The sequence below is a fragment of the Stegostoma tigrinum genome, chromosome 6, assembly GCF_030684315.1.
Source record: "Stegostoma tigrinum isolate sSteTig4 chromosome 6, sSteTig4.hap1, whole genome shotgun sequence".
Lineage (NCBI taxonomy): Eukaryota > Metazoa > Chordata > Chondrichthyes > Orectolobiformes > Stegostomatidae > Stegostoma > Stegostoma tigrinum.
The window spans coordinates 14,017,155-14,045,073 of NC_081359.1; the positions used below are offsets into that span (position 1 = coordinate 14,017,155).

General features: G+C 39.4%; 1 protein-coding gene across 2 annotated transcripts in view; it reads left to right on the top strand.

The window, feature by feature from the left end:
* The first annotated feature begins 639 nt into the window (after positions 1 to 639).
* Positions 640 to 27,919, top strand: part of ankrd10a (ankyrin repeat domain 10a) — a 54,700-nt gene continuing 27,420 nt past the window's right edge. The window contains exons 1-3 of one of the 2 annotated variants that reach the window (XM_048533501.2): positions 640 to 1,047; positions 16,543 to 16,695; positions 21,895 to 21,986. In XM_048533501.2, coding sequence (XP_048389458.1) covers positions 844 to 1,047; positions 16,543 to 16,695; positions 21,895 to 21,986 — 449 coding nt within the window. In that variant the 5' untranslated portion in view covers positions 640 to 843. Of the gene's footprint in view, positions 1,048 to 1,069; positions 4,241 to 16,542; positions 16,696 to 21,894; positions 21,987 to 27,919 lie in introns of those variants that run through there. The other variant, XM_048533502.2, reaches the window with a different exon arrangement.

A 27,919-nucleotide genomic window follows, 5' to 3' on the forward strand; every position in this document is an offset into this window, starting at 1 on the left:
CTTCTTCTCACCTATCTCCTCCTTCCACCTCCAGCCGCACCTCCATTTCGTACCTCCTAACCTCATCCCGCCCCCTTGACCTGTCTGTCCTCCCTGGACTGACCTATCCCCTCCCTACCTCCCCACCTACACTCACCTTTACTGGCTCCATCCCCGTCCCTTTAACTTGTCTGTCTCCTCTCCACCTGTCTTCTCCTCTATCCATCTTCGATCCAACTGCCCCTCTCTCCCTACTTATTTCAGAATCATCTCCCCATCCCCCTCTCTGATGAAGGGTCTAGGCCTGAAATGTCAGCCTTTGTGCTCCTAAGATGCTGCTTGGCCTGCTGTGTTCATCCAGCTCCACACCTTGTTATCTCGGATTCTCCAGCATCTGCAGTTCCCATTATCTCTGTTGTAATCCAATCCTGGTTTTAATGACCCAGTCTGAATTTTAACCAGTTTGTTCCACTTAGATCCAGTCCAAGTTTTAAAACCCAGCCCAGGTTTTTCGCCTGTGCGCCACGCTTTGAGGTGCCAGTCCGGGTTTTTGATCCAGTCCGTATTTTGATCCAATCAGTTTTTTTGTATTCCAGTCCGGGTTTCGCAGCCGCGCTCCCTCTGGCGGGGTGCCAGTCCGTGCTTTGAAATCCAGTCCGGGCTTTGCGGCTCTCCCTTTGTCTCGGCGCCTGTTGAGCGAGCGGGCGCGCGGGGGGAAGCGAAAGTGGAGTTGGGGCTCGCGCTGCCGAGTGTGGGGGAACGGAGCTGCGGCCGAGAGCACCGGGGCCGTCCCTGAGCCGGGAGTGGCGGTGGGGGATTGAGGGTTGAGGCAGTGAGAGTGAAAGCCGGGGCCGATTTGCTGTTATGGCGGCCTGGGAGCGGGACCGGGAGCGCGGCTTCTCCAGTGAGGAGCTGTTGTCGCTGCGCTTCCCGCTGCACCGGGCCTGTAGGGACGGCGATACCGCGGCTCTCCGCACTTTGTTGGCCGCCTCCTCCCCCACCGACATTGGCGTCGAGGACAACTTCTACGGGTGGACCCCCCTCCACTGGGCCGCTCACTTCGGCAAGGTAAGGCCAGCCTAAAGGCCGCCGATGGAATCCAAAGGCGCGGCTGTGCATCGTGTAGGATCCCTTGTGACATAGAGGTGATGATATGTAACATAGAGAATATGTCAGGTAAGGATGTGAGATTAGGTACGAATAACCAAAAAAAAACCAGCAATAAATACATAAATCTAAATCTCACAACCAAAAAGTCCCCAAAAATTGTAAAAAATCTGCACACTTGTCAACTCGAGTATCTCGCTCACTCCGTGCTTTTTCCCCCCTATGTAAACATGTCACACTGTAGTTACATTGTTCTGCCTGCAGGGGCACCGCGGTACATTTCCATTGTAAACCGGACCTCGGATTAAATCGTGAGAATATACAATACAAAGGAGTTTAAATGTGATTTTGAAACGAGGTCTGGGCTGCGTTCTGCGCTCACATTGGTTCAATTAATTGCCATCCTCCTACCTTTTTTCACCTAAAAACCAGCATTGACTGCATCTGTCTCAGTAACAAGACTTATAAAATACATTTGTGATGTATATTAATCTGGTGGCAGGACGTTACAGCTTTATAGTGTGACAAGTTTACACGAGTAGCTTATTTTAAAAATTCAAGGATATGAATTTAACATGGATGAGTTGACAAGTGTTTACAGATGCAAGTTTCTAAAATACCCGAATTGGGTATGTGTCAGATTTTCTTGAGGTAACGTGTAGACAAATACAAACTGCATAATATGGTAGAAGTAAGACAGTAGGGAGTGTGTGTCAGTAACCTTGGTGTTAAGGCAGGATGCAGAACTATAGGTCACATGGCTGTAAAATGAAATTGCTAACAAAATATTTTGAACCTATGAATGAAATGGGTAGTTAGATATGTAGACTTAAGTTATCAAAACTAAATATTTTAAAATTTTGAATCCAATTGCATTTTATGTCAACTTTTCTATTAATTTGTATCCATATTTTCAGTGGAAACTTCTTTGTGAACTCATCATATTGCAATTATATATTCTTGGTGGAAGCACTCCAGTGCATCACTGGCAGTGGGGTAACCAGCATGACAAGTTTGCACAGGTAGTTTCCATTATAAATGTGGAACATCAATTTCTGATTCACATATAGAAACAAGGATATAACGTCTGACTTCAAAACAGGAAACAGCAACATGTGCCACCTCCACTATAACCACTGACTTGACTTGCACAATAAGCCTCCCCCTAACTTCATATTAATTGCCCATATGATCCCCATGTGTAAGTAGCTCATGAAATATCATGCATATGACTTAACCTGGACCTAAATATACAAATATGAAAATATGAATTCCACATTTATACGTAATCTATAAAGGAATAGTTCACTGCCTAAAATAACCTGACTGGCCAAATTTTATCTCTCATTATAAGTGTCACCCTGATTTTAAAACAACGTGCCTTGTCCTTTGGAGAGTAATTGAATTGACTTTTGTTTTATGTGATGAATTTAGCTCCCCAAGTCAGAAAACACAGCTGTTGGGTTTCTCATTCCATGGCATGAGTTCCAGCAGTTACCCTCATCACAACACAGCATTCGGCTCTTGAATATTGTACATCTGGCCCAACAGGCAGTGCCGAGTCATCTCCAGTGATTAGTTAATTTTGTGCTCTGTGACTCTTAGTTTACGAACAAAAGTATATGTAGCCATTGCCCTGGAAATAAATAGTTATGCCCCTGGTCTATTCCCAAACACCCCTGCCTCCGCCAATTCCCAAACATGCTCACAGCTGTGGGAACCCCCAGCAACAGGGACATTGAGCACCACTTCCCTTTTCAAACCCTCAGGATCAGCACATTGATTGAAGTGAAATGTCCAGGAATCAGCAGTCTCCAGGGACTTGGGTGCTGAGCAAACTGCAGTTGCCAGTGATCCAAGATTTATTCCACACAGAAGAAAGATTGTCACCAAAACCACTGAGTTTAATGGAGAGTTGTGTTAAGTACTTACCATAATGAAGGCAGGGCAAACTGCATGCATTCAGAAGTGGCAGAAGAAAACTAGAGTGTTGAGCTGATGGAAATTCGCAAATCAGCACAGTCTACAACCTGCAAGCTGTGAATTCCATGGGATCATCCCCTTATGATCACCTGGGAACTAGACAGTCAGAAAGCCATGTTTGCTGGGGATCAACTAACTGGCTGTTGCCAGAGCTTCAGCCACTCTGCAGACTGCAGTTCCCATGGTTCCATAATGATAGATGTCTTGTCAGCAGACTGTTTAATATTAAGGAATGGGCTCTTCAGTACTGGCCATGAAACAGATACATCTAATTGTAAGCATCACAATAGTGGATAGTAAAGACAATGACATAATAGGAATAAGCACATAGGTAAACACAGTTTCTCCACACAGTTCACAGGCATCTTGCACAAATATGCCAGAGTTGTGTAATCTGTCAAATTCCTATGGAGCCCTCAGTGAAAAAGTGCACTTCACTTTCTTCCCACTTAAAAAGATGGAACTATCTACATTTTCTTATAAATCCTCAAATAGACATCCAGCAAATGAAGAGTCGTATTAATCCTAGTATCTGAACATTCTAATTTACGCCCTTTCTTAAGAAAGAACAAGATATGTACTTTTTTTAAACAAAAAGCAAAATACTTCAAATAAGAAATCTGAAATAAGAATATAAAAGCCTGGAAAAACTCAGCCAATCAGGCAGCATCTACAGGGAAACATTTTGGGTCAACTACATTTTATCAAACCTGAGTTGTGATGAAAGTTCATAGACCTAAAACGTTAAGATTAGTGCTGTTTACTTTCACTTCCCCCGCCCTCTGCAATCTGATGCAATTCGGAGTTTACTGAGAAGAATGTGCCAGAAATTCTAACTAGAATCACACATTAAACACACTCCTACCTAATCTACAGATTACTTTCATTGAGGTCAGGAGGAATGCCTCCAAACTGACAAGACTCTGTGTTAAGTGCTGCCCTTCCTAATTCACTTTGTTCCTGTATATTGTTTTAGGTACGCTCTAACCTTTTCTTTGTACAAATTGTTGTGAAGATTATTAGGTACTGGATCGCAGTGCTTGAAAGTACAGGTTGATTGGTTGATTACAGCTTTGAAATTTGATTGATACGCTGCGAGGCGGGCCATCAGAAGCACTGGAGCATTCACTCTCTGCTGCTGGCCAGCTCCAAGACAACCGTTTGTACAGAGGTAACATCAATTTAAAGCTAGAAACTACAAGGAAAGGAAGGAACAATGTTTTCACCCAGTACGTTCGAAACAAAAAAAACCTTGTTTTTTCACTGAGCATAAGAAATTGCTAAGTTAATACTGTGGTGTTTCATACGAGCATATGATACATTTCTGGGTACCCCACCCCCCCTCAAGATAGGAGGGATATGAAACTGGTGGGAAAGTTGCATTCTAGATTCACTGGGACCTTCCATAAGATTGAGAGGGTCTGAAGGTTAACTGGCTCCAACTTAAACTTTTCTTTGAGCCACCTGAGATGTTTGAGGGAGGTTTTCCAGGGTACAGAAAAGCAAATACTGATTCATTCTTGATGAAACCCTAATAATGAAACACAAACTGACGCTAATCACAGAACTTTTAAGAGGCATTTCAAGCAGCATATTTGCACATAGAACATAGTATCCTGTACTGCAAAGTATGATTATTTCAAGGGGAACCTGAGACACATGGAAATATCTTGGATGTGTAATGAGTACACTGGACAGTTGACCAGAAAAATAGCTGTGGGGAAGCAACGTGGCAGGCCCTATAAGCCAAGTAGCCTGTAGATCAATGAAACAATCTGACTTCACTCCGGATTTTTTTCTGCCAAGTATAAAACTGAATTCTCTTGGTACGGTGATTTATGTCTTCAGAGTAAAGCTTCTTTTATCCCTAAGCCTGATGAATTAACTGGACACGACAACCGGTCCTGTAGCCCATCAGTAGGCTGTTACAGAGAAACTGGCAGTATTAATGGTGTTGTCCAGTGTCATAGCATTTGCTGTTGTTTCTGATAGCAACCTTTTGGTATTTGCATGTTCCTTTCTGGTCTGCAGATTTCAATAATTAAACAGCATCAAATCAGGGTAATTATATTGAAATATTTACCCAGCTGTATAGTTCTGACATTTCCTGAGTGGTGTTCTAAAACACGATGGCGGCAGAATACAATTCTCCAGCTGGAGCTCCTCAGCTCTGCCTGTTCTTTTTCTTTACCTTTTGTCTCTTGTTTCTTTCTCCCCTCCTTTTCTGCTCTTTTTTCAACATCTGACTTGGACTTACCCAGAGGGAAATTGAAGAGCTGGTGAGCCCCAGAGCGGAGGCTGGCGCTGGGAGGTGAGACCTGGAAAAAAACTTAGCTTCAAGCAGCTGGGAGCCGCTGCAAAGCAGACTTGAAGCTTGGAACAGAGCGAGGTTGTTGGTCTGGGTTCTGGCATGGGCAGTCAGACCTCGTGTGGAAGCACCTGCACTGCACTACTGCAGTGTAATATTTATTTGTATTTTGCTTATCTACCTGTAATGTCTATCCTTTTCAACTGTCATATTTTTAACATATACTGCGAACCACTGTGCTGCAGCTACATTTTTTAAATTCCTGTCTTGTTGATAAGATTTGTACCTGGGTACATTGTACCTAAGGTGGGACCATAAGGTGTGATACGGTAAAACTTTTCACTGTACTCCTGTACTTTTGTACTTGAGTGCACATGACAATAAAGGATATTCTATTCTGTTCTAAACTTGCTGCTTAAAACTGGGTCCAAAGATATATCAGCTTCCCTCTCCCCACTGTAGCTGCAAAAGTTTGGCTTGGCAAAATGGTATAGTGTATGCATTTGGGAATAATGCTAATGGTTGTATGGAAAGGGGAAATACAGGAGCTTCATCTAATCTTCCACTTCACCACCCACCCCTGCTGCCAACGCCTAACCAAAAAGGACTGTACTTTCAAAATTGAGCTCAGAGGCTTTTTTGTAGTGTAACAATACATAGTCAGATTCGAAATATATGGTCGAACAGGTTTGAGAGGCTGAATTGCTTCCTTGTTGCTATTTGCCTACTTGGCAGGAGGACTGAATGGAATGGAATTTGGGAGTTTAAAGCATTTGCAAACATGGGCTACAAGTAGGCAACTGGCTCATTTCACTCTGTGTGTCAGTGCGTGTAGGCAGCTGGTTAGTTTCACTGTGCATGTGTCCAGTCTGTTTTTGGGAGTTAAGTTGTCCAAATTCATCCACACACAGTCACCTTCTGTCAGTCTGATTAGATTGTAAGTCAGCAGACAGTTGTTAAAAGCCTGGAAGCTACTATCTAAGATGGTAGTACTTCATTTGATTGAGTTGAATTTCCTAATTATCTTACTGTGTTATTTAAACAGTTGTGTAAATGACCAGTGAATTTGAGACAGTGCAAATTATAGTAGTTCAGTTTCCTTCTGATGAGGATTGTTTCCTGGTTTGTAGAGATCCTCATTTCTAAATTCTTCAATTATGCCTGCTGTCAGAACATTTCACTGCCTTTTGACTGTTAATTTCCTAATTATGATAATTCTTTTAGAGCTCTTAGGTGCGTGACCAGAAAAGTTGTTACAGCTGCATCCTGAAGTTAGTGCATCTTCAACTAGTCCTTCAGATTCTCGTGCAAAATCTGCATGAGCTGGCATCCTCTGCAACATTCATTGCATACTTGCATTATGTTATGTAAAATCTATATTTCAACTTGCTCTCTATTTTCTCTCTCCCAAGTTTACTTATATCATGGGTCACAAGTAAGGTGAGATCTGGGTTCAGTTTATCTACTCAAGAGCTTTGAATTCATTGGCTTCTGTCCCGAACCATTTCTTGTCTCAATTTTAGGTACTTCACCCACTCCTCACAATTCAGATATAGGTTAATTTTTCTCTGCAAAATCAAATATCTGAATTGTTTCTTATATGACGAACAAAATTGTACAAAGTGTTCCGATTGTGGCACTTTCTATACCAGTTTTTTCTGGCATTTGTTCTATCTTTCTCCAGCTACACATCTGGGTGTGATTAACCTTCTGCACTGTTGTCACACACACAGTTTGGTTCTTGCTGCTGAGCTAAGAGATGTTAAGCCGAGGTCCCACCCATGTCTTATACTTGCAGTCGATGATTAAAATCCGAAGATGCAGTTTGTTGTTCTCCTTGTCTCCTGCCCAAGATATTTCATTTAACCAATATTTTGTCAAAAATGTATTCATTGGTTTATTTCATTTTCCACTGTGGGCTGTTGTTTGGTATAAAATTGGCTGGACATAAACCTGGACCTAAGTGAAGAAATCATATGCATCTTTTTATTTTCAGTTAACCTGTCTTCAGCTAGCTACTTGGAATTGTGTTATCACATCGATTTGGTAAACAGTTTACAGTTTTATGAGCATGGAGGATAGATTGTTAGCTGTTTGCTACTACTGTTGGGATAAGTGTTTTTCTTTCAGGTTACTGCAGCAGTTGCTTTCAACTGAAGTTACCAGAGGCTTTGGAAATGTGATTCTGCTGCCAAGAGCAGTCAGCAGAATTATTTTTAAGTAATGAGAATACATACTTGTAAATATGAATGCCAGATTTTACAAAGCATCTGTGGTAACTGTCCAAATTGAACTTTAAAAAGCATTAGTCATTGATCACTTCTGAATGTGCATTGAGGATTATTCATGGTAAGTACAGATAGTTAAAATGGTTGTTGTTTAAGCACATGTCTGTGAATTTACTTTTGTCATTTTGTTTCTCATAACCTTGGCAAGGTTCATGATACCCTTTTTAAGGACTCGTACAATTGAGGTTGTTGCAGTTCTTTCTGTTTATAAGTTTTAGGATAGCAGCAGATATTATATTGAATAAAACTAATGAATACTAATTTATTTAAAGGAACTGCATTACTCCATAGAAAACACAATTGAACCCATCTATTTATTGATTTAATTGGCAGTAACTCTTTGTAATATAAGTCACTTCATGTATTATGGAGTAGTTTCTCACCTGGTGTTGTTGGGATTACAAATATATTCTCTCAGAATATGGCCCACTCTTTCTTCACATGCAAGGCCCAGAGTTTGTTATGTCTAGTCAGGTGTTTAAGGAGTGGCTAAGGCACTTAATTCAAATATAAACATTTGTGTGATTTATTTGTTGTTGGACATGGATGGCCCTGCAAGACTTTTTTTAAACAGTTTATTAAGTTATTGGTTAACTTGACTGGATGTTGTTCGTATGTTGATATGGTTGAATTTGGAAATTACAAGATAGTAGCACAGGTAAAGAAGGAATGTAACAGCACATAGTCCTTTTGGCTCATATACCTCAAGCAAAAGCACTTTATTTGTGAGGGGAAATTGCAAGTTATGGTGTTTCATAAGATTAATGTACAGTACTTGTCAGTTGGTGAGGTTGTGTCCCCTTTGAATTGCTACTGCACATCTTTTAGCTTATGTACCCAGCAGCCTTCATGCACCCTTGGGTGTGGAGTGTGCTTAGCAAGTTCAGTAGTAGGGGCTTTGAACTGAGCTATATTATTTAGGACAGCAGTTGGGGGTTCTGTTCCTTTGTTGATTTACATTTGCCAATAGAATTTGACAAATCAAGTAGTGAAATACCAGTTGCTGGGAAATCAGTGTCTGATCTCCTCAGTATTCGGTTTGGTTGGCAGTTCTTTTTTGAGATGCATTTAAATGTCCTTGTGTTGTGAACTTTGAAAATTGTTTTTTAGCAAGTTAGATGGTCTCAACAGAAACCAAATAAACAAACTAAAACAGCTACAAAAAGATTAATATTGAGAAACTTTTTATTTGATTTATGCTCATTACAGCTTAGCACAGCAACCATGACTATTTCTTAATTTGCAAAGCTAAGTATTTAAACTTGTCTGTTCTGTAAATCTGTAGTGAGTCATTGCTGTCACTTATTCATTCAGCAAATGTATTTTCTCATAACCATGCTACAGGTTTAACGTACATTCTACTGCCATCTGAAGCGCTGGTGGGAAGTGCATTTGATGTAATCTGTAGCTGATACCACGATAGCTAGAGATTTGTGCAATTAAAATCCGCCTGGTTCTAGAGAGCACATTTAAGTAACTGTGACACTGAACACGTAAGATGGAAAAAAACCTCAGAACAATCCCCTCCCATAAATGTTTGATGAAACTAGCAATGCTTTTAAATACAGCAAACTTCTTTTTAACAGAATCTATGGGACAAGGAATGTGCCGATATTGAATATTCAATATAATCAAGACATATGCACAAAGTAATAGAAAGAAAATAGAAGTAATGCAAGGTGCATACATGTCCCTGTTATATTTTATTTAAGTGATTTATGCTGCAAATAATAATGCAACTTTGCCTTAAATAAAACTTACCGGCAGAGAACCTTCTTACCGTCACACTCAACCAACTACTCAGATTTTTTGGTATATCGTGTATTTGAGGAGAAACTGACTTGAAATTGAATCAACTGTGATATTTTGTGTGGCCATTCAATTGCGATGAATAAATTAAGAAATAATAATTGGCCAGAATAATATAGTAAACTTTGCTGTATTTAAAGTACATAATCTTTGCTAGTTTATCCAGGGTGCTGGTTAAAAAAAGTTTGCTGCAATTACAATTTTTAATTTTCAAGCAATCTGAATTTTTGGGAACTGAAGTTTGATTCTCTGACAGTATTCCTGTTCCCTTCAGATACCCTAAGATTTACATTTGTTTTTTTTTCCTGATCATAAATAAAATAGGTAAATAACAGGATTTGGTCCATTGAGCCTCCTACTCCGTTCAGTAAGATCTTGCTGATTTGATTGTGGGCTTAGCTTCACTTTGTTTCTTTTTCCCATGGCTCCTTTGTAGATCAAAAAAATCTGTCGATCTCTGTCTTGAATGCCTCCAGTGGCCCAGCCTGCACTGCTTTCTGAGGAAGAGAATTCTTAAGGTTAATAATCCTCTCTGAGCGAACAAATTTCTCCTCATCTCTATCTTAATTGGTACATCTCTTATTTTTAAACTGGCCCTTAGGGCTGCATTCCCATTTGAGAAATATTCTCTCGGCATCACGTCAAACTCCCTCAATCTTTTATGTTTCATTTATCGCTTCTAAACTGCAATGAGTATAGGCTGAATGTGTGAAACGTTTTGTCATGAGATCAATCGCTCATCCTAGGAATCAGGCTAGTGAACCTTCTCCAGAGCAAGTACTTTGGTCATTAAGTTAGGTCGCCAAATTTGTGTATGCGACTCAAATTGTTGTCTCAGTAATGCCGTGTACAAACGTAACATGATTTCCTCACTCATGTACTTCATCCCCATTGCTATAAAGGCTAGCATCCCATTTGTCTTAACTACTTGCAGTACTTGGATGTTGACCTTTAGTGGCTCATGTATGAGGATCCCAGATTCCCCCAGCACTGTAGGCTTTTTGAAGTTCAATTTAAGTAATTCTCTACTTTAATATTCTTCCTGCTACAGCGGTCATCCTCCCATTTTCCTACATTATACTTCATCTGCCAATTTTTTGCTCATTCATTTAACTAATCGATATCCCTTTGCAGACTCCTCATCCTTCACACAACTTGTTTTCCTACCTATCTTTGTATTGTTAGCAAATCTGGCTACATTGGTCATTTCCTTTTTCCAAGACATTAATAAATTGCTGAGAGAGACACGTTTAGTTGAACCTTGTCATCTTGCACTGATCTGGTCAATTCGCAAGAAATACCAAGATAAAAAGATGTCACTATTATTATAATGAATGAGAGGAGAGTACTGATGGATTCATAAGCAGATTCTGATTGGTAAAGGAGCCGCTGTGGAGGATATGCCAGTTAATTGCCCAATTTTTCTTAAATTTTAAACAAGTCAGTTTGACTCTGACAAGCCAAGGTAGTGGCCTGAGAAATGAACTGGGGTGAGTTTGTTAGCTATTCTGTTTAGTTGAAATAGATAAAATTTACACATTTTCTCTGCCTCCAGAGGAACAAAGGCCAGTGAATTAATATGTCATCACCAATAACAGGATGTTGCCATCAAGCCACAAACACATTCTGTATCAGAAATAACTGTGGTGGGATATGAATCTCAATGCCAGTGTGATGTTAGGTATACATACAGCACATCCCAAAGAAAGGTGGACTAATAGCACATTCTATCAACTATTCGCAACAAGCAAGGTACGGACTACATCTAACCAGTACTTGCTTGTAACACTACTGTCCAACATTAAATGACATCTTGCCATTGGACAACATTTGCTTAACAATCCTGACTGTGTGAAGAATTACACCAGTAACTAAACTAAGATTCAGTCAGATTTGCAGTGTGGTGCATTTACGTATACTGGTAGCCACATATATTAATTCAGAGGGCCTTGTTCTGTGCAGATGCAATGTATTTGCACGTTGCACTTAAAACCATCTAGTTTTATAAAGTTAGACAATCAGAATCCAGACTGAAATCTAGCTTTGAAAGCCATAAGTTTTATTTTTGCTATTTTGGTGACTGTAGTGTTCAGTCACTGAATATGCTCAAATAACGCCATACATGTACCTTCAGCAAAAGAAAATAAAATTCTTACACAAAAGGAAAAAAAGACACAATTTGCAAATATCTTGTCATAATCAGCAAAAAGATTCAAGCTGGTTTCCGTAGCAATATCCTTTACATCGATCAACCCAGTGAAGTATTACTCCTATCTTTAAAAGGTCTTGTAGAACTGATGAGAACACAAGCATTTGCTTTTGGTATCTCACTGCATAGTCACTGAATGTGATTCTCTTCCTCTCTCGCTGAGGCACACAGACTGACTGTTCTCTTACTATGATTACTTCGATGCTGCTCATACAACTTAAGATTTTTCAGCTTTGGTCTGAAAAGGTATACAAAATAAATACTATCCTTCCCTACTGGAATGAATCTTTTTTACTTATATCCCTGACCATTTGCCTTTTCTGTGGGTCATAAAAATTGCCTTGTTAATACCCCTGCAATTATATCACCAGTTAGCTTACTTAAGTCATTTTAACTGAGGTCACATGATTTCTTGGAGAGGCTGTATTTAACTCATTGTTCCAAATGTTGTGTCTATTATGTTTGAGAGAGAAAGTGGGAACTGCCATTGCTGGAGAATCAGAGATAACAAGATGTAGAACTGGATGAACACAGCTGGCCAGGCAGCATCAGAGCAGCAGGGTGGCTGATGTTTCGGGTCTGGACCCTCCTTCTGAAGAAGGACCCAGACCTTCAAACAGCAGCCTTCCTGCTCCTCTGATGCTGTCTGGCCTGCTGTGTTCATCCAGCTCTACACCTTGTTACCTCTGCTATACTTGGACTTGAGAAGGACACGCTCCCTGTGTCATTCTGGAATTTTTGTGAGTAGACGCTTAACAATTTTTCATATTCATGATTTTTTGCCAGTAAAAACAAAAACTTGATGGTGACCCAAATTTAGGTGTAACGTGAGAATTGAAGGCATGTGAATTAATCCAAATTTTATGTTTATAAATTCGATATCTAACAGTGATATCTTGTGTCTTAGATGTGTTGATCCTTCCAAATAATTGTTTGTGCCGGTGTTAAATGCAATAGTGATATGTGGTAAGAGTAAATGGGCAGAGGAATTGTATTGGAAGAGGATAGCTACTGAGTTTCCATGTAAAAGAGGTGCATCTGTGGAGAATATATCATACAAAACTGAAATGCAAATCCTGAAGTATTGACCACATGCATGATCATTCAATTGCGAACAGCTGACTCTGAATAAAGCAAATATTGTCTATTTAATAAATGACTGACAAATATTACAACTATCTAGTAAAAAGATGTTTTCTGCCAGAATATGGCATTATTCTTGCCCCCTCTTCTTCTTAAAGGGGAAATGTATGAGCTGTTGCACAACCTGAGTAGTGTAGACATGTTTGTCTGTTGTATTTTTGGTCACTTTTGCCTTGCTGTGAACCTTTGGATAAAATGAAATTCTGTCACTTGATGTGAAAGAAGGAAGTGATCATGGACTTTATTCCTGTTTACAATGTCTCATCACAGGAGAGTATTTTTTAACAGATGGTAGAGGATTGTCAGTTTTACATGGAAAAAAATGAAGGCTGGAGTCATTTTCAAATTAGTCCAATCTCCTCCTCTTCAAGTATTTACCCAATTCCCTTTTGAATTTTACTATTGAATCTGTTTTCACTGTCCTTTCAGCTTACATGACATGCTGTTTTTCAAAATATTCTTCTCATCTTGACTCTGACTCTTCTGCTAATGGCATGAAATTTCTGTACGTCCTCTCAACCATCTGCCGTTGGAGGTTGATAGTCTTCTTTGTTGCAGGGTTTCAAGGGTAACAGTCTAAATCAAACCTTAATGGAATTCCGCTCTTCTAAAACTGAAACTTAATCAAGAGAACTAGAACTATCAAGAGGAAGTTTGTGCTTGGTTGAAAAAAAAATGAACTGACGCATGCAGTTGTAAACTACGGGAATACATTTTTTTTCCGACCTGACAAAATAAAATATGAAACCTGCTTCCGGAAAACCATTTCTTTGGTGCCTTTTTCATTGAATTAATTAAAGAAGAAAAGCATAGCAGCGTTTAAGTGAAATAATCTAAACCACTTGCTCCGCCCCCGAGTTTGCAGTGCTCTTTCAAGTAATCGTTGAATGTGGGATCAGATTGCATGTGGACTGCAAAGTCTTCCCAGGATAGACTGTTCCTGAACTCCTATTAAACTACTGCAAGTCAAGCTGGTCTCCAGGCTCGTGAAGTATGGGTGGTTTCATTTCTTGTACAACGTGTTTATTAAAGGATTTTTCTCCCTTTTTAAGTGGATGCAACATGTCTTGTGCAGTTCTGAGAAGAGCAGAGTTTGTTATTCTGACGAGCACTGCACTAACAGTATTCATACTAGTGTGGAGTTTGACGTTTGATACACACCCACTGGCTGTTGTGCTCGACTGAAGTTTTCCACATAAAAGACCTGAGGTCCCTGTTTGATAATTGTGTTTTTTTTATTAAAGGATTTACAGGTTGAGCCTGCCTTTTCTGCCTCAGACCTTAATGACAGGTTCATCCCTCATGTGTGATGTGAAAAGAATATTTGCTAGAAAACATGTGGCTACAATGTGATTCAATAATCACATTTTCTGTCCTCTCAATCTTGTCCCATTCAATTTGTACAATGTGTAAATTCTGTACGGATGCATTGAGAACTTTGAAATTACATAGCACAGACCGGACCTGGACAAGTCTGTGTTGCGGTTTATGCTGCGCAGGAGCCATGTCTCTCCGAACTTTATCCCACTCCATAGCAGTATATCCTTCTTTTCCTTTCTCCCATTTTGTCCAGCCTCTCCTTAAGTGTGTCTGTGTTACCCTGTAAATTGTTCCCTGTGGTAATATGGTAGATAACACTGTGTTGAATTGCTTTATGTTTGAGGTCTTCTGGACCTTAATATGTTCTGCGGACTTGGAACAGCCTTGCTACCAATTTTGGTGAGGTGTTTATAGCTGAAAAATCTTTTGGACTAGAGCTTTAAAAGATCAGAACATGTCGGTACTACTGTGCTCCTCCTCCTTGCTGCAGATTCCAAATTCCAGTTTACTTACAGCATGTTACATGTAACAGTATATCAGTTGTGTCAAATTTAAAGGACTTGAAGGGTCCAGTGATGTTGAGAACAGAGAACATACACTGGGAACTAAGATTGCTTTTACCATTTTCTCAAAAGGCTGCCATTTTCTTCATTTTGATTTGTAGAGCAGGCTCAGTGGGCTGAATAGCCTAATCATGCTGCTGCTTTGTATGTTTGATGGGTGAAGGCTGACTTACCTGATTTCTGGTGTGATAAGCACAAAGAGCTCTCTATTGTACTGGAGTGGGAGTGTTTGAGCAAAGAGCCAGTACAAACAAGATGGATAGAACAGCTGCCTTAAGTGCTGTCCACTTCTGTTGTCTATAGAATACAGTATTGTAAATGTGTTAAGCAGCACGAGTTTACACATGTTTAATGCCTTTAATGTAAGAGAAACTTGTCCCAATATGTTGTGTATAGATGATGGGGTTTAGGTGGGATTGGGGAGAGGGAGTGGCAGGTAGAAAACCTGTTGTTCTCCTCAGTACATGATTGCATGAGTGGTAAGCTAAATTATCACTTTCAAGAGCATTGCAATTTTTGATACATCTTTAATTTAAAAATGTATTCAGGGTCCTGCAGACTAAATTTTTTGTTAAATGATTGTTAGACAGTTGGAGTGTTGAAAGTGCTGTCTGTCTACATCAGCAATCCTAATCGTAATCGTGCCAATTCTGTCCATAACTACTTTGCTATGGAATAGTGCTTGGGATGAGTAAACACCCTTTGCAACCTCTCTTCGTTTCTCCCAGTGTAAAATGGATTAATTCTTTACATAACATGTTGCTTAAAGAGAATTTCAGTCTTTGTATTTTGAATGATCAAATTGGGAATCTTGGGTCCTCCAGAGAAGGAAAATCTGCCTTCCTTGCCTGTCTGGTGTACATGTAACTCAAGATTCACAAGAAATGTGGTTGACATTTTAGTGCCATAGGAAGGCAGAAGAAGGCATTCGGCTCAACAGCATTTGGATTTGGACAACAAACACTGACTTGACCAGCAATGGCCACGTTCTGCAAAAGATTAAAGGATTTGTGACATTTTGGAAGCTTCTGCTTCAGGCCATCTCTTCATCAAATCACTGCTGTTCTACAAAACAGTGACTTGGATTCTGACCTATTGTGCCTGTTTATGGCAGTTTGGGCTGTTAAATAATCTGTGCTTGGAACTTCACTGGAGAAAATGCCTGTCAATTTCTGCCCGAACTTGTTTCACACTGAACCAAGTAAGAATTCAACACCTTAGCTAAAGCCCTATGTCTTTACTTTCAGAATAGCCCTTGGTCATTCCCCAGGAGCATAACTGGAAAAGCCTTTAGGTTGTCTCTGGGTGATTTGACTAATAAATTCACCATGGGCTATAAATCCATGCACAGATGTGCTTATCATTGGATAACAATGGTAAGTGACTTATTTTTGTCTCAGTCTGAGGCATCTGACTCCCTGGAGCTGCCAGAACTTTGTGTCTTTCTTTAAAGCTTCTAAGTTGTATTTTTCTTCTTTGTCACTTTCTGATGAAGCAAAAGCTTTCCTTTTTAAAGAAAGGATGCTTTACTTTTAATAATCGGTTTCTTGATTTGACGTTTGGTCTCACTTTTATGGAACTGAGTCTATTCAGTGCAGAGCTCACATCTGACAATGTGCCTGCTCTCAGTGATGGAGCCTGTAGTATCACGTTGACTGGAAAAAAAAATTGAAAATGCATATTCATACTTGAAGTAATACTCTGAGAACCCACAGGCTACAAATTTCACTGTTTGCGTCACTGTTAGATTTTCAGGGCTACTGTCATTGCGTTGAATGGGTAGTAGTTTAACATGTAAATCGGTCATTCACTTTCTTCTCTTCTGTTTTGTAGCTGGAGTGTGTAATGCAGTTGGTGCAGGCAGGAGTTGGAGTCAACATCGCAACAACACGATTTGCACAGACTCCAGCCCATATTGCAGCTTTTGGAGGGCATCCTCAAGGCTTGTTATGGCTGATCCAAGCAGGGGCAGATTATAATATGCAGGTAAGCCAAAAGGACACAAGCGTTTGCAGATTCATCAGATCTGCATTCACCATAATGTGAACTCTGTTTCAAGCCTTCATTGCACAGAGACAGCAGTCTGGTGTAGTTTCCATCAGTTCTGACAATAATGATCTGATACTGAGAACAGACGCATTGATTTAAACAGGCGTTCCAGCACCTTCCTTACAGCTACCATAAAACTGTCATATTTCAGGTAGCCGTAGAGAGCATTCTTGTCAAACACTGAATAAAATGCAAAAAGACTCGTGGACCTGCAATTCAGACAGTGGAAATGCGATGCCATGGTGTCTCTGAAGCAGTCACTATTTTGAATAAACTACAGATTTATTGCAGGAAATGTGTTGCATGTTGTGTATCTCTCTCCCTGCATATCTACACTTCTTTCTGTGTGTCACTGTTTGTCCTTTCAGTGTGTCTGTCTTTCTGTTTTAGTTCTCCTCTGTGTGTGTGTTATCGTGTGGGTTTTTGTTGTCATTTGGATACTTTGTAGAATGTTAATAGACTAATTTGTTTTTGGAAATAATTTAGATTTGGCAGCAAATGACTGGCTATTTTCAAAATCTTTAACCATTAAAAATATGTTTATTTGAATTTATGGAATTAATTCCATGCATAGTTTACAATAATTAGGACAGTAGCTTTTTATAATGGATTCCCAACTGCAGGGATAATGTTCATAGTGTTTGGCCTGACCTATTTCAAAGCACATGGCACAATTCTTTATTTAGTAAGTGTTTAAAATCCTTGCTGTAAAGGATTGGATTGGCTTGCGTGCTCTGGTATGTTGGATGGAATTTTTTCCATCATTTTTTCCTGATGAGTCTTCTGCAAAGTATAAGACATCAACATATGAGCAAGAAGCAGAAGGCCATTCAACCACTTGAATTTCCACACTATTTGATACAAGTATGACTGATCTGATGGTAGTCTGAAATCGACTTTAATGCCTGCCCAGGTATCTTTTGAACTCCTTGTTAGTCGCAAATCTGTCTACCTGTGCCTTAAATTCAATGGCCCCGCCACTCTTGCTTTCTACGAAAGGAGTTCACAGAATCCCATCCCTCAGTGAGGAAAAAAATCTCACCTTTGACCTTAATGGGTAAACCCCTTTTGTGACTCTGTTTCAAAGAAAACTTACTTGGGATCTTTTGTTCTAATAAGATCAGCTTTCATTCTTCTAAATTCCAAACGATATGGATTCAGTTCAGTAGTTCATCATAGAATAGCATCCCTCGTCTCAGGAATTAAGTCGTGAAATTTATCTAACTTGTTTTTATTTCAGTTATGTGTTTGTAAGGAAACCAGAATTGTGCATGGTAGTCCAGATGTGGTTTCATCAATACTCTTTAGGTCTATCAAAACTTCACAATTTTTATATTCCATTAAATGCCTGCATTTCGTTTGCCTTGCTGTACATGATATTAACTACTTGTGACTTTTGTACTAGGACTCCTAGATCCTTCTGTACCTCGGATTCTACTATCTCCATTTAATAAATTGCTGTTTATCTGTTCTTCCTGCCAAAATGAATAAGCACATATATTGTTGCATTGCCAAAATTAACAACATCTTAAATTACCTGTGCCAGTAACTGATAAAGTTATTAAGAAATATGTCCAGTCCTCCTCCTGCCTGCCTCAATGTGCCAAAGTGTTTTGTAGTTTGTGTAAATCACTGTTGTGAACATAGAACAGTACAATATAGTGCAGGCCCTTCAGCTCACGACGTTGTGCTGACCTAATATCCTTCTCTTAAAATCAAACTGCCCTGCATACCCTACATTTTACTATCATCCATGTGCCTATCCAAGAGTCGCTCAAATGTCCCTAATATCTGACTCCACTACACCGCCAGCAGCGCATTCCACGCACCCACCATTCTCTGTGTAAAGAACCTACCTATGACATCTCCCCTCTGCCTTCCTACAATCACCTTAAAATTATCTCCCCTCGTAATAGCCCTCTCCACCCTGGGAAAAAGTCTCTAGCTAACGACTCTATCTATCCCTCTCTCCATCTTGCACACCTCTCAAGTCACCTCTCATCCTTCTTCGCTCCAGTGAGAAAAGCCCTAGCTCCCTCAGCTTTCCTCATAGTACCTGCCCTCCAGTCCATGTAGCATCCTGGTAAATCTTCTCTGCACCCACTCTAAAGCTTCCAAATCCTTCCTATAATGAGGCGACCAGAACTGAACGCACTATTCCAAGTGTGGTCTAACCAGGGTTTTATAGAGCTGCAGCATAACTTCGCGGCTCTTAAACTCAATTCCCCTGCCAATTAAAGCCAACACACCAGGCATCTTCTTGACAACCCTATCAACTTGAACTGTGGACATGGACCCCAAAATCCCTCTGTTCCTCCACACTGCTGAGAATCCTGCCATTAACCTTGTATTCTGCATTCAAATTCAACCTTCCAAAATGAATCACTTCACACTTGAATTCTATCTGCCGCTTCTTTGCTCAGCTGTACATCCTGTCAATGTCCCATTGCAACCTGTAACAGCCCTCCACGCTATCCACAACTCCACCAACCTTTGCGTCATTGGCAAACTTACTAACCCACCCTTACACTCCCTAATCCAAGACATTTATGAAGGTCACAAAGAGCAAAGGTCCCAGAACAGATGCCTCTGGAACACCGCTGGTCACTGAGCTCCAGGCTGAATACTTTCCATCTACTGCCACCTGCTGTCTTCTGTTGGATAGCCAATTCTGAATACAGACAGCCAAATTTCCCTGAATCCCATGCCTCCTTACCTTCTGAATGAGCCTACCATAGGGAACCTTATCAAATGCCTTACTAAAATCCATATACACCACATCCACTGCTCTACGATCATCAGTGTGGTTTTGTCACATCCTCAAAGAATTCAATAAGGCTTGTAAGGCATGACCTGCCCCACTCAAAGCCATGCTGACTATTTCTAATCAAACTGTGCTTTTCCAAATAATCATAAATGCTATCTGTCAGAATCCTCTCCAATAATTTGCCCACCACAGAAGTAAGACTGACCGGTCTGTCATTCCCAGGATTATCCCTGTTCCTTTTTAACCTTTACCACACTCCAATCATCTGGCACTACTCCAGTGGACAGTGAGGACGCAAAGATCATCAAAGGCGCAGCAATCTCTCTTTCACACCGCCTTCTAGCTCTGAGTCCATTCTTCAGTTACTTCCTGGCTACCTTGTAGCCCTCTAGAACCCTGTACAATCCTGCATCCTCAACCTGAAGTAAGGTTCATTCTCCCTCTTGACTGGATGTTGTTCTGTAACTAAATGCAGAAGTCGGTTTCTGTACAACATAATGTCACATAACAAGAAGACAATGATCAGTTAATTCTTCTTTTGAGATAAATTTTGGTCAGGACACTTGGCGAACATCTTTTAAATAATTTGTGTATTATGTGAACCCTCAGACAAGGCTTTCATTTATGTGTTATTTCAAAGAGAGTGCAGAGCTTCCTCAATATTGACTCTGGTGTTAAAGCACACCTCACCACTGACCTTTTGACATTGTGGCGCACACTCAGCACTGACTTGAAATGACAAACTGGATTATGTGCCTAAATCTGACAGCAGAACCTCACTCCTTGGCCTATCTGATTTTGAGGCAGGAGTCCAATCCCTGAATTGTGGTTGGCAGTAACATTCACAGTCGACAAAATTCCCAGTGCCTGTACTCTGATTGAAATAGTGGATACATTTTCTTTGGACTAGATTGATTGTAGCTGATATTTTTAATATCTCACTGTCAATGTTAATTAGGGAAAAGTATGGTATTCCCTTTAGGCAGCAGAATATAGTATTTCTCATTATCATTATCAGCAGTGTTAATGCAACAGTTTACAGGATTAGGCTATCTTAGCACATATCTCTGCTACGTATATGTCACAAGTATGATGTGCCTTTTCCTTCATCAGTTTGTTTGATACTTGTATCCTTCTTTATGGATCAACCAGATTGGACTTCCTGATTACATGACTACCTTGTGAGACCGTGGCAGACAGGTTGGTGGGTATATGAGCATCAGCTCTAAACTGAGCCACCCTCCACCTCCGCAAACCGGATTGAAAACAAAAAGTGGCAAATTAACATGATATCAAGTTCTTTGCAGATTTTGGTTAAGTGCCACTTCAAAGATCAGAAAAGCCAAAGAGGATGCCGAGAAGGAAAGTTAAACAGACAGTGTTAGCAACTAAAGGGGGAATAATGTCTTTGTAACTTATGCAGACCTTGAAATAGTTAGGACTGACCTCCCCCAAAAGTTATGAAAAGCCTGCACTCAACGTAATCTTGTTAAAGTATGTTACCTTACACAAAAGGTGGATTGGTTTGGCTAAGTGCTCATTAAGGCTGTGATGAATCACAATCCGTCATATTGGATGGTAGAAGAAGCCCAAGAGGCGATATAATGATGTCAGGTTTCGATAATGAAAATAATGGACAAGTGGGTTAGTATTGTTGTCTCAAAAAGTTGGTCTAGCTATGATGGACTGAATGGCTGAGTTTCTGTGGACTTGGAGGACAGAACTGGGGTGCTATAACATGGATCCCAGAGGTGTCTGTTGTTGTGTGGTGATGCACAGAAGACCTTTCCCATATTAGAATTTGCAAAAAGTTAACTTAAATTTCAAATTTATCGTCCTCTGAGTAGAAGTATGTTATAGAACCGCAAAAAGGTACTTGGCACATTGCTGAGAGAGAGAGTTCATTGGTTGAGGTAAATTTGAGAGTAAATATGAAAATGATGAGTTCTTAGAAACTGCAGTCCGCTGGCTACTTGGTTGTTTTTGGAAATTAGAGTAGAGTTTTGCAGATTTAATTTCCTCCGAGGGCTTGCCTTTCTTATCCTTGCAGCAGACACACATGTTTCCTTTAAAACGTGTTCTTTCATGGCTACTTTAGAAAGGATTTAAATTTGAAATTGAGTTATCTGGGATAATGCCAGTAATAGAAGTTACCTTCTTGTGAAATCCCCATGTTTGTTCTGCTTTTGAAACAATGTTTTCCAGTTAGTTCTGAATTTGGATTAATGAACAGTTTGCAAACCTGTTTTGAAATACCTGGTTATTGCTAAAGTGGAATTTCATGTATTTACCTTGAACAGCTGAAATATATCAGCATCCATATGAGACCTAGTGTCTGTACAGTGACGTTCATCTCTTTTTCACTGCAGGATGTTGTGGGTGAAACCCCTGTCCATAAAGCAGCACGATCAGGAAGTTTGGATTGTCTAAATGTCCTTGTATCTCATGGGGCTAAAACAGAGTAAGTGAACATTTCAGCACCTCTTCAGTAATCAGTAGAGTAATTCAGATGCATGAGAGGCAATGGATTTAAGGCACATTTAAAGGAGCTGAATGCTTAAGTTGTTGGCTCAAAGATTTTTAAACCAAAATAATCCCCAAAAATACTTGCCTATAGTATTTTCGAGTCCTTTTTTTCTAGTCACTTTACATTTCCATTCTAGTGAATATTGTTGTAAATATGTTCTAGCCTTTCATATTACCAGCTCACCCTGATGACATGAGTGAGGGCTATCACTGAATCCTGTAAGCTTGTTATTTGTTGGGAGCGAGTTGCATTGTGGGTACTGTTAAACTACTGTTAAAGTTTAACAGTAAGGGTTGCATTTGTAAGGGTTGCATTTTGCTGATGCACTCTTTAGATTAGAAGCCTACCCGCTCTAACGTAAATTGGTAGGCCACCTCCCTATAGTATCCTAGGCATATTTCATAGAGGAAGAGTTTGGGAGAGAGGGTGACCTGTAATTTCCCAAGGCACTGAGTGAGTCGCTGGCAAGTCTGTGTATTCAGGAAACCAGCTCTTGATTGGTTTGCTCATAGCATTAAGCTCCTTTAAAACTTATAGCCCAACTGAATGCGGTATCTTGTTTCACTGTTAATTTGTTAAACCTCTCTCCAAATTATTGTTTAATAAAGACAATTACATCTCTTTTTAGTTTCTGCGCTTCCATTACTTATTCTTAAAATAGAATAAGATTGTTTTTGTTTGCCCATGATTCACTGCAACTAATAAATCAAAATCTGCATTTTAAAGAACACCCTTGAGTAACCAACATGTCACTGAGCAGTTACTTTATCAAGTGCTGTACTGACTGGTTTCCAAACACACTTTTTTAAAATTTATATTAAAATTCATAAATAGGCTAATAAAAAAAAGACAATGGAGGATTAAACATAAATTAATGTGTAACTTTCTTATTTTTCCCTCTAGTTTTTGAAACTTGGAATTCCGCTCTAAGTTGTTTAACAAACCAAGGTATTCTCATTCAGTGGAGAGTTATCTGCTCCACAGTATTTAGTTTATAAGCACTTAAATTCCTGCAACCCGATAAGTACATTTACTCCTTTATTCAGTTGATAAGCTAACTTTCTGTTTTATTAAAATTGAAATCTTAAGATGTGCTGTCTGTGGAGTGCTAATCTGAGAAAGCACTTTGGGGCAACTTTGGCCCACCCCCTAGCAAAGTTGTAATGTGTAAACTCTTTGAAAGCTTAGTAATGCTCCAAGAATGCAGGATTTATTCCATGCATTAAAGCCTGTTCATATTTCAGCTTCATAATTGCTTCCATTAATTTAACCACTAACTTAACTGTTTTTCTTTTAATATCATGTTGAGTTCCTGGTCTCTGATCCATTCCTTAACTTACTCACCCATAAAGAACAGGGATTCTGATGAACAGTGAGTAGATTGGGAAGAATTAGCAATTCCCATGTTTCTGACCAGGAGCTTCTCACAAAACAGGGACTGGGATTTTGGATGCAGTCAGTGGGTCCAGCTTTTAATTCTAACTGCAAAGGAGAACTTCCTAAGCAGGCCGATTCCTTCAATCACCATTAATCTTTCATCCCCAGTACGTATCTCTACCTTTTATAATCACCTTAATTTCTTGGAATGTGTAACCTCTTCAGCTGCATATTGTCCTGTTCTTGAAAGCATTGTAACCCTTGTAAGTGTACACTTAAAAAGATAATGCTATGAACACTGTTTGTTCAGATGTGAAGGTTTTATTTCAAACACGTTCTTTAGAAATAGTGGATTTTCACTAAATTTAATCGAAGTTCCTTTAAAGCCTTGGTCCCTTTCAACCGCAAGTGATGATTCTCACAGTAGTGTCTAGTGACCCTAGCCAACAGCACTTTTGGATTTTCACCAAGTTCCCAAGTGAGTTCCTCAATTATTTAAACAAAACTTGCGCGGTCTAATTGGTCGCATTTGCAGTGCTCAAGTAAAGATATAACTCCATAATCGACACACTAAAATTGTGGCAGTTTTGCTTTAATGTCTGAATGGTTTAATACTTTTGCCATTAATTTTAAAATACACAAAAAGCTCTACTACATTTGCACTATGGTTTATTAACAGATAACTGTGCAGGTCTTCTATTCACATCTTATTTTTCAGTTGATTTCCACAACACTTAGCATATTTCTATTGAGCAGGAAATGCGTTTGAGCGTGGCTTGTGTTCTTTTGAATTTTACTTGACCCACCTTGGTGCATGGTTGAAGATTTCATAAACTGGAGAGACAGCATTCACATGCTTTCTGTCTCTTCTTCTCCTCCCTTTGTTACCTTTCCAAGGTCTTTCCAAGTTAATCTCTGCCACAGATATTTATCAAACAATCAGTCTATTTTCTTTCTGCATTCGAGTATTATTAGAAGATTTGTGTCACTTAGGTATGCATTCATGTTATTAGAAACATCTTACAGTGAATACAGGCTAGGTACAAAAACTATCTCTTATAGTTATTACTTTCCAGTGCTCCACCCATGTCAACCATCAAACTGAAGGGATTGGCAAGTATTTTGCTTCCCTCTGGCTGCCTGTATATAAACACATATCTACATTCACTCCAGCATTGTTCAAACATAATCACAGCACAGCAGTGACATGACATTTGAATTGTTAAAAGTCCCAAGTTCTGTGAAAGCTACTTGTCCTCTTTGGAAATAAGGAACTAGTAGAGTACAAAGGAGTTGAAGGTATGCCCATGTATAAAGCATGTAATGATGCTGCCAGTAGTAATCCCTTATTTAATCTTAGTGCTGTGGATAGGGAGTACCCAGTATAACTCTAGTTCACTCCTTTTTGCACTTTTTTGTTAGTCATCATTATTCTGAGACAAGTTTTTAAAAACGTTACATTTATTTCAATGGTTTAGAGAAAAAGCTGTGAAGTTATAAGTTGCAGAAAATTAAATGAAAGTGAATTCTAAATTAATTTGTTTCAGTGAGCCAGTGTGGACAGCTAAAGCTCAACAAGAGCTGACAGTGAAATCTCCTCCATTTGTATTGCCTTGAATTAGTGGGTAGAAGCAGATAAAGATGGTACTCAAGAACCACAGTTTCTAGAACCAAAGATTAGGGCAGATTGGGCAGCTACCAGTTGATACTGGTATATGGTAATGTGTATTGGTGCAAAAATATATTGAAAATCAAGAGTGAGGCTGGAGTTGGTTTTGATAGTTAACCAAGTATTGAAAATTCATGACAAAAAGAACAATGTGATCTGCAGGGAGTTTAGTGTAAGCTAAGGATGTGATGCTGTAGTAAAAAGTGTTGATGAAGTCAGGGGTGTGGGGAATGGGATTGAGAGGGCTCAGTAATAACCAGTCTTAAGGAAATAAACTAGGATGAGGGCACCAGCACAATCTAAGTGCATTACTTTTTAACAGAAAGGAAATGTAGGAAGGGGAGTGACTAGTGGTGAAGCCAGTAAGTGCACACTAGGGTGTGGGAAATGCAGGAACTTGATCCTAAAGTACAAACTACTATAAAGTGAAAGGAAATTAGGATATATTGCAAGCAAAGCAGATTCTTGAATAATCAGTAAGTGCAGATTTTGGACTGCAGGAGGACTGAAACAAAACTTTGTTCCATGATAGAGGGTGTTGTTGCTTGTTGGCTGGTTGATTTTTGTTGCCTTGGTTGAAAAGGGTGCGATGACGTCAGGTTTCATTGGAGGCTATGGCAGAAGTTGCTGAAAAACAGTGAAGAAAGCATCAAGTTTAGTTTTGGTTTTCTATGACACGTCTTCCTGAAGTAGAATACAAGTGTTTGCAACATTTGGGACTTCTTTTTTTGAAACTTTCATGATCAGCTTCCTACCCACAGACATTGAAAATAAATACATTTTGTTATGAATGCCACTTGACAGTTGAACCTCCCCCACACTACCACATTTTGTTAGTATCGTCATCTATTAACTGCTGTTAAATCTCGACGAGAAGGAAACTAAGCATGGTAAGATTTTTGGAAACTCCATAATTATTGTTGTTGGTGACTGCTTTTTTTTCAGTAAACGTGTTGTTAACAACTGATGCCATGTTTGCCTGCACTGGTTTCCTAAATATAAAATGGATGTAAAATCTTGCATCTTGTTTAAAATTTGATGGAGGTAGGTGGATCAGGAAAGCCAAAGAAATTCTAACGTCTTTCCTGTCTATACTCTTTGAAATCATGCTCAGTAGCAGGGGTGTATTGATCAAGTTGAACAGCCAGTGTCTTTTTCTGGTTTGGTTACTAGCTGTGCTCCCAAATTTGGTGGTTTCTGCTGCTGAAATTTGCTTTATCATGGTTTCAGTTTTTTTTTGTAGCAAATGCTGTAGAACATTAATCAGGAAACAAAATTTAATAGAATCTAGAAAGGTCCATAGGTAATATCACTGAGGTTAATTAGGGAGGTGGAGAGATACAGTCCGTTGCTAAAATGACCAATGCAAGGAGAATTCACAGGAATTGAAGGGAATGGATGTTCATCTTGGAGGGAAACAGATGCATATGAATACAGTGCCCTTTTGGAGTGGAGCACAGTAGAAAAGAAGGTGGTATTTCTTCAGAACAGAAACAGAAAACTAAAAGCAATATAGCCATGGGCAAGAGGTAGAAATAAGGAGGAAAACCTGAGGCATTAATTAAAGCTTTTCACCTGTGTAGTTGTGTTCGGATAAAGTTTTCTCTAGGTACCCATGTTCTCTGTGTTCAGTGAAGTTAGCCTGACGTCCCTAGACCCTCCAAGGTGTCTTAAAAGGATTCCTTCCAAAGTGCACACGCACAGACAGGAGTAACCATTTTATCAGGACTTGATTTTACAATTTTAGGTTGCTTCAAGAAGTCACGTTCTACAATTATAATTGACCCAGGTGGAAATAATTAAATGATCTAGCACAGTGATAGTTGACATAAAATAAAACTGCTATTTTATTCTTGGAACATAAGATTCGAAATGGCCACTTATAGTTAGATTATACATAATGACATCTACCACACAAAGCCAAGTAAACAATAACTACAATATTTTTGAGGGAATATTGGATAGCTGAAGATTGAAGGCATTAAGTACAGGTAAAGTGAAACAGTCCATAGCATAACTAAATCAGAAGTTGGGGATATCAGAAATTGCCTCAACTTGGGGTCTGGGGCACTGTGGATACGAATTTATGAATGTGTAATTTTTCACCCATTTCAGAGTTACCTAGAAGTAAAATGTTTCCATCTTTTGCAGGTAAATACTTGGAGTAGAGAAATGATCCACAAATCATGCAGTTTAATTCTCTTTTCTTTCATAGCAGCATTGTAATTCTACAAACCTCATTCTCTATGGAGCCCACGTTAGTATATGCTGCTACAGAAATTAAAATACTCCACATGAATGGATAAAAGTATTCCATATATTTACGGCCAGTACAGGACTTGGAAATAACATGAAATGGGTTAAACAGCATTATTAATTCAAGATGTATTCATGTTCTTGTTTCATTGTTAAGATTACTTTCACCAGCACCCCTTAATCTGTTTTATTTGCCATTGCCCATGTAACTTTAACAGTGCAGAGAATTGAGTCTTTAAGAGATTGAAAAATGTCAAATGTTTTCCAGCTACGTAATTTGAATTTGACTTGATTTTGAAGTAATCCTAGAAAGGGGGATCATTCCCAATAGAAACGCTGAAACTGCCACAGGGGCTTCATGGAAACCTTACAGTTGTGGCATTGAGTGCGCAGTATCGCTTCCCCTCAGCACACAAGGCATACCGTTGAGGTATTTGTTGTGGTGATTGGTTTTAATGCTATGTAGGAACTGCGTTATAGATCTTTTAGTTGTGCATGCTTTGTTTACCCTAATTTAAAATATACTTCAGATATGTAAACTAATATAGTTAAGTTGAGAAATTTT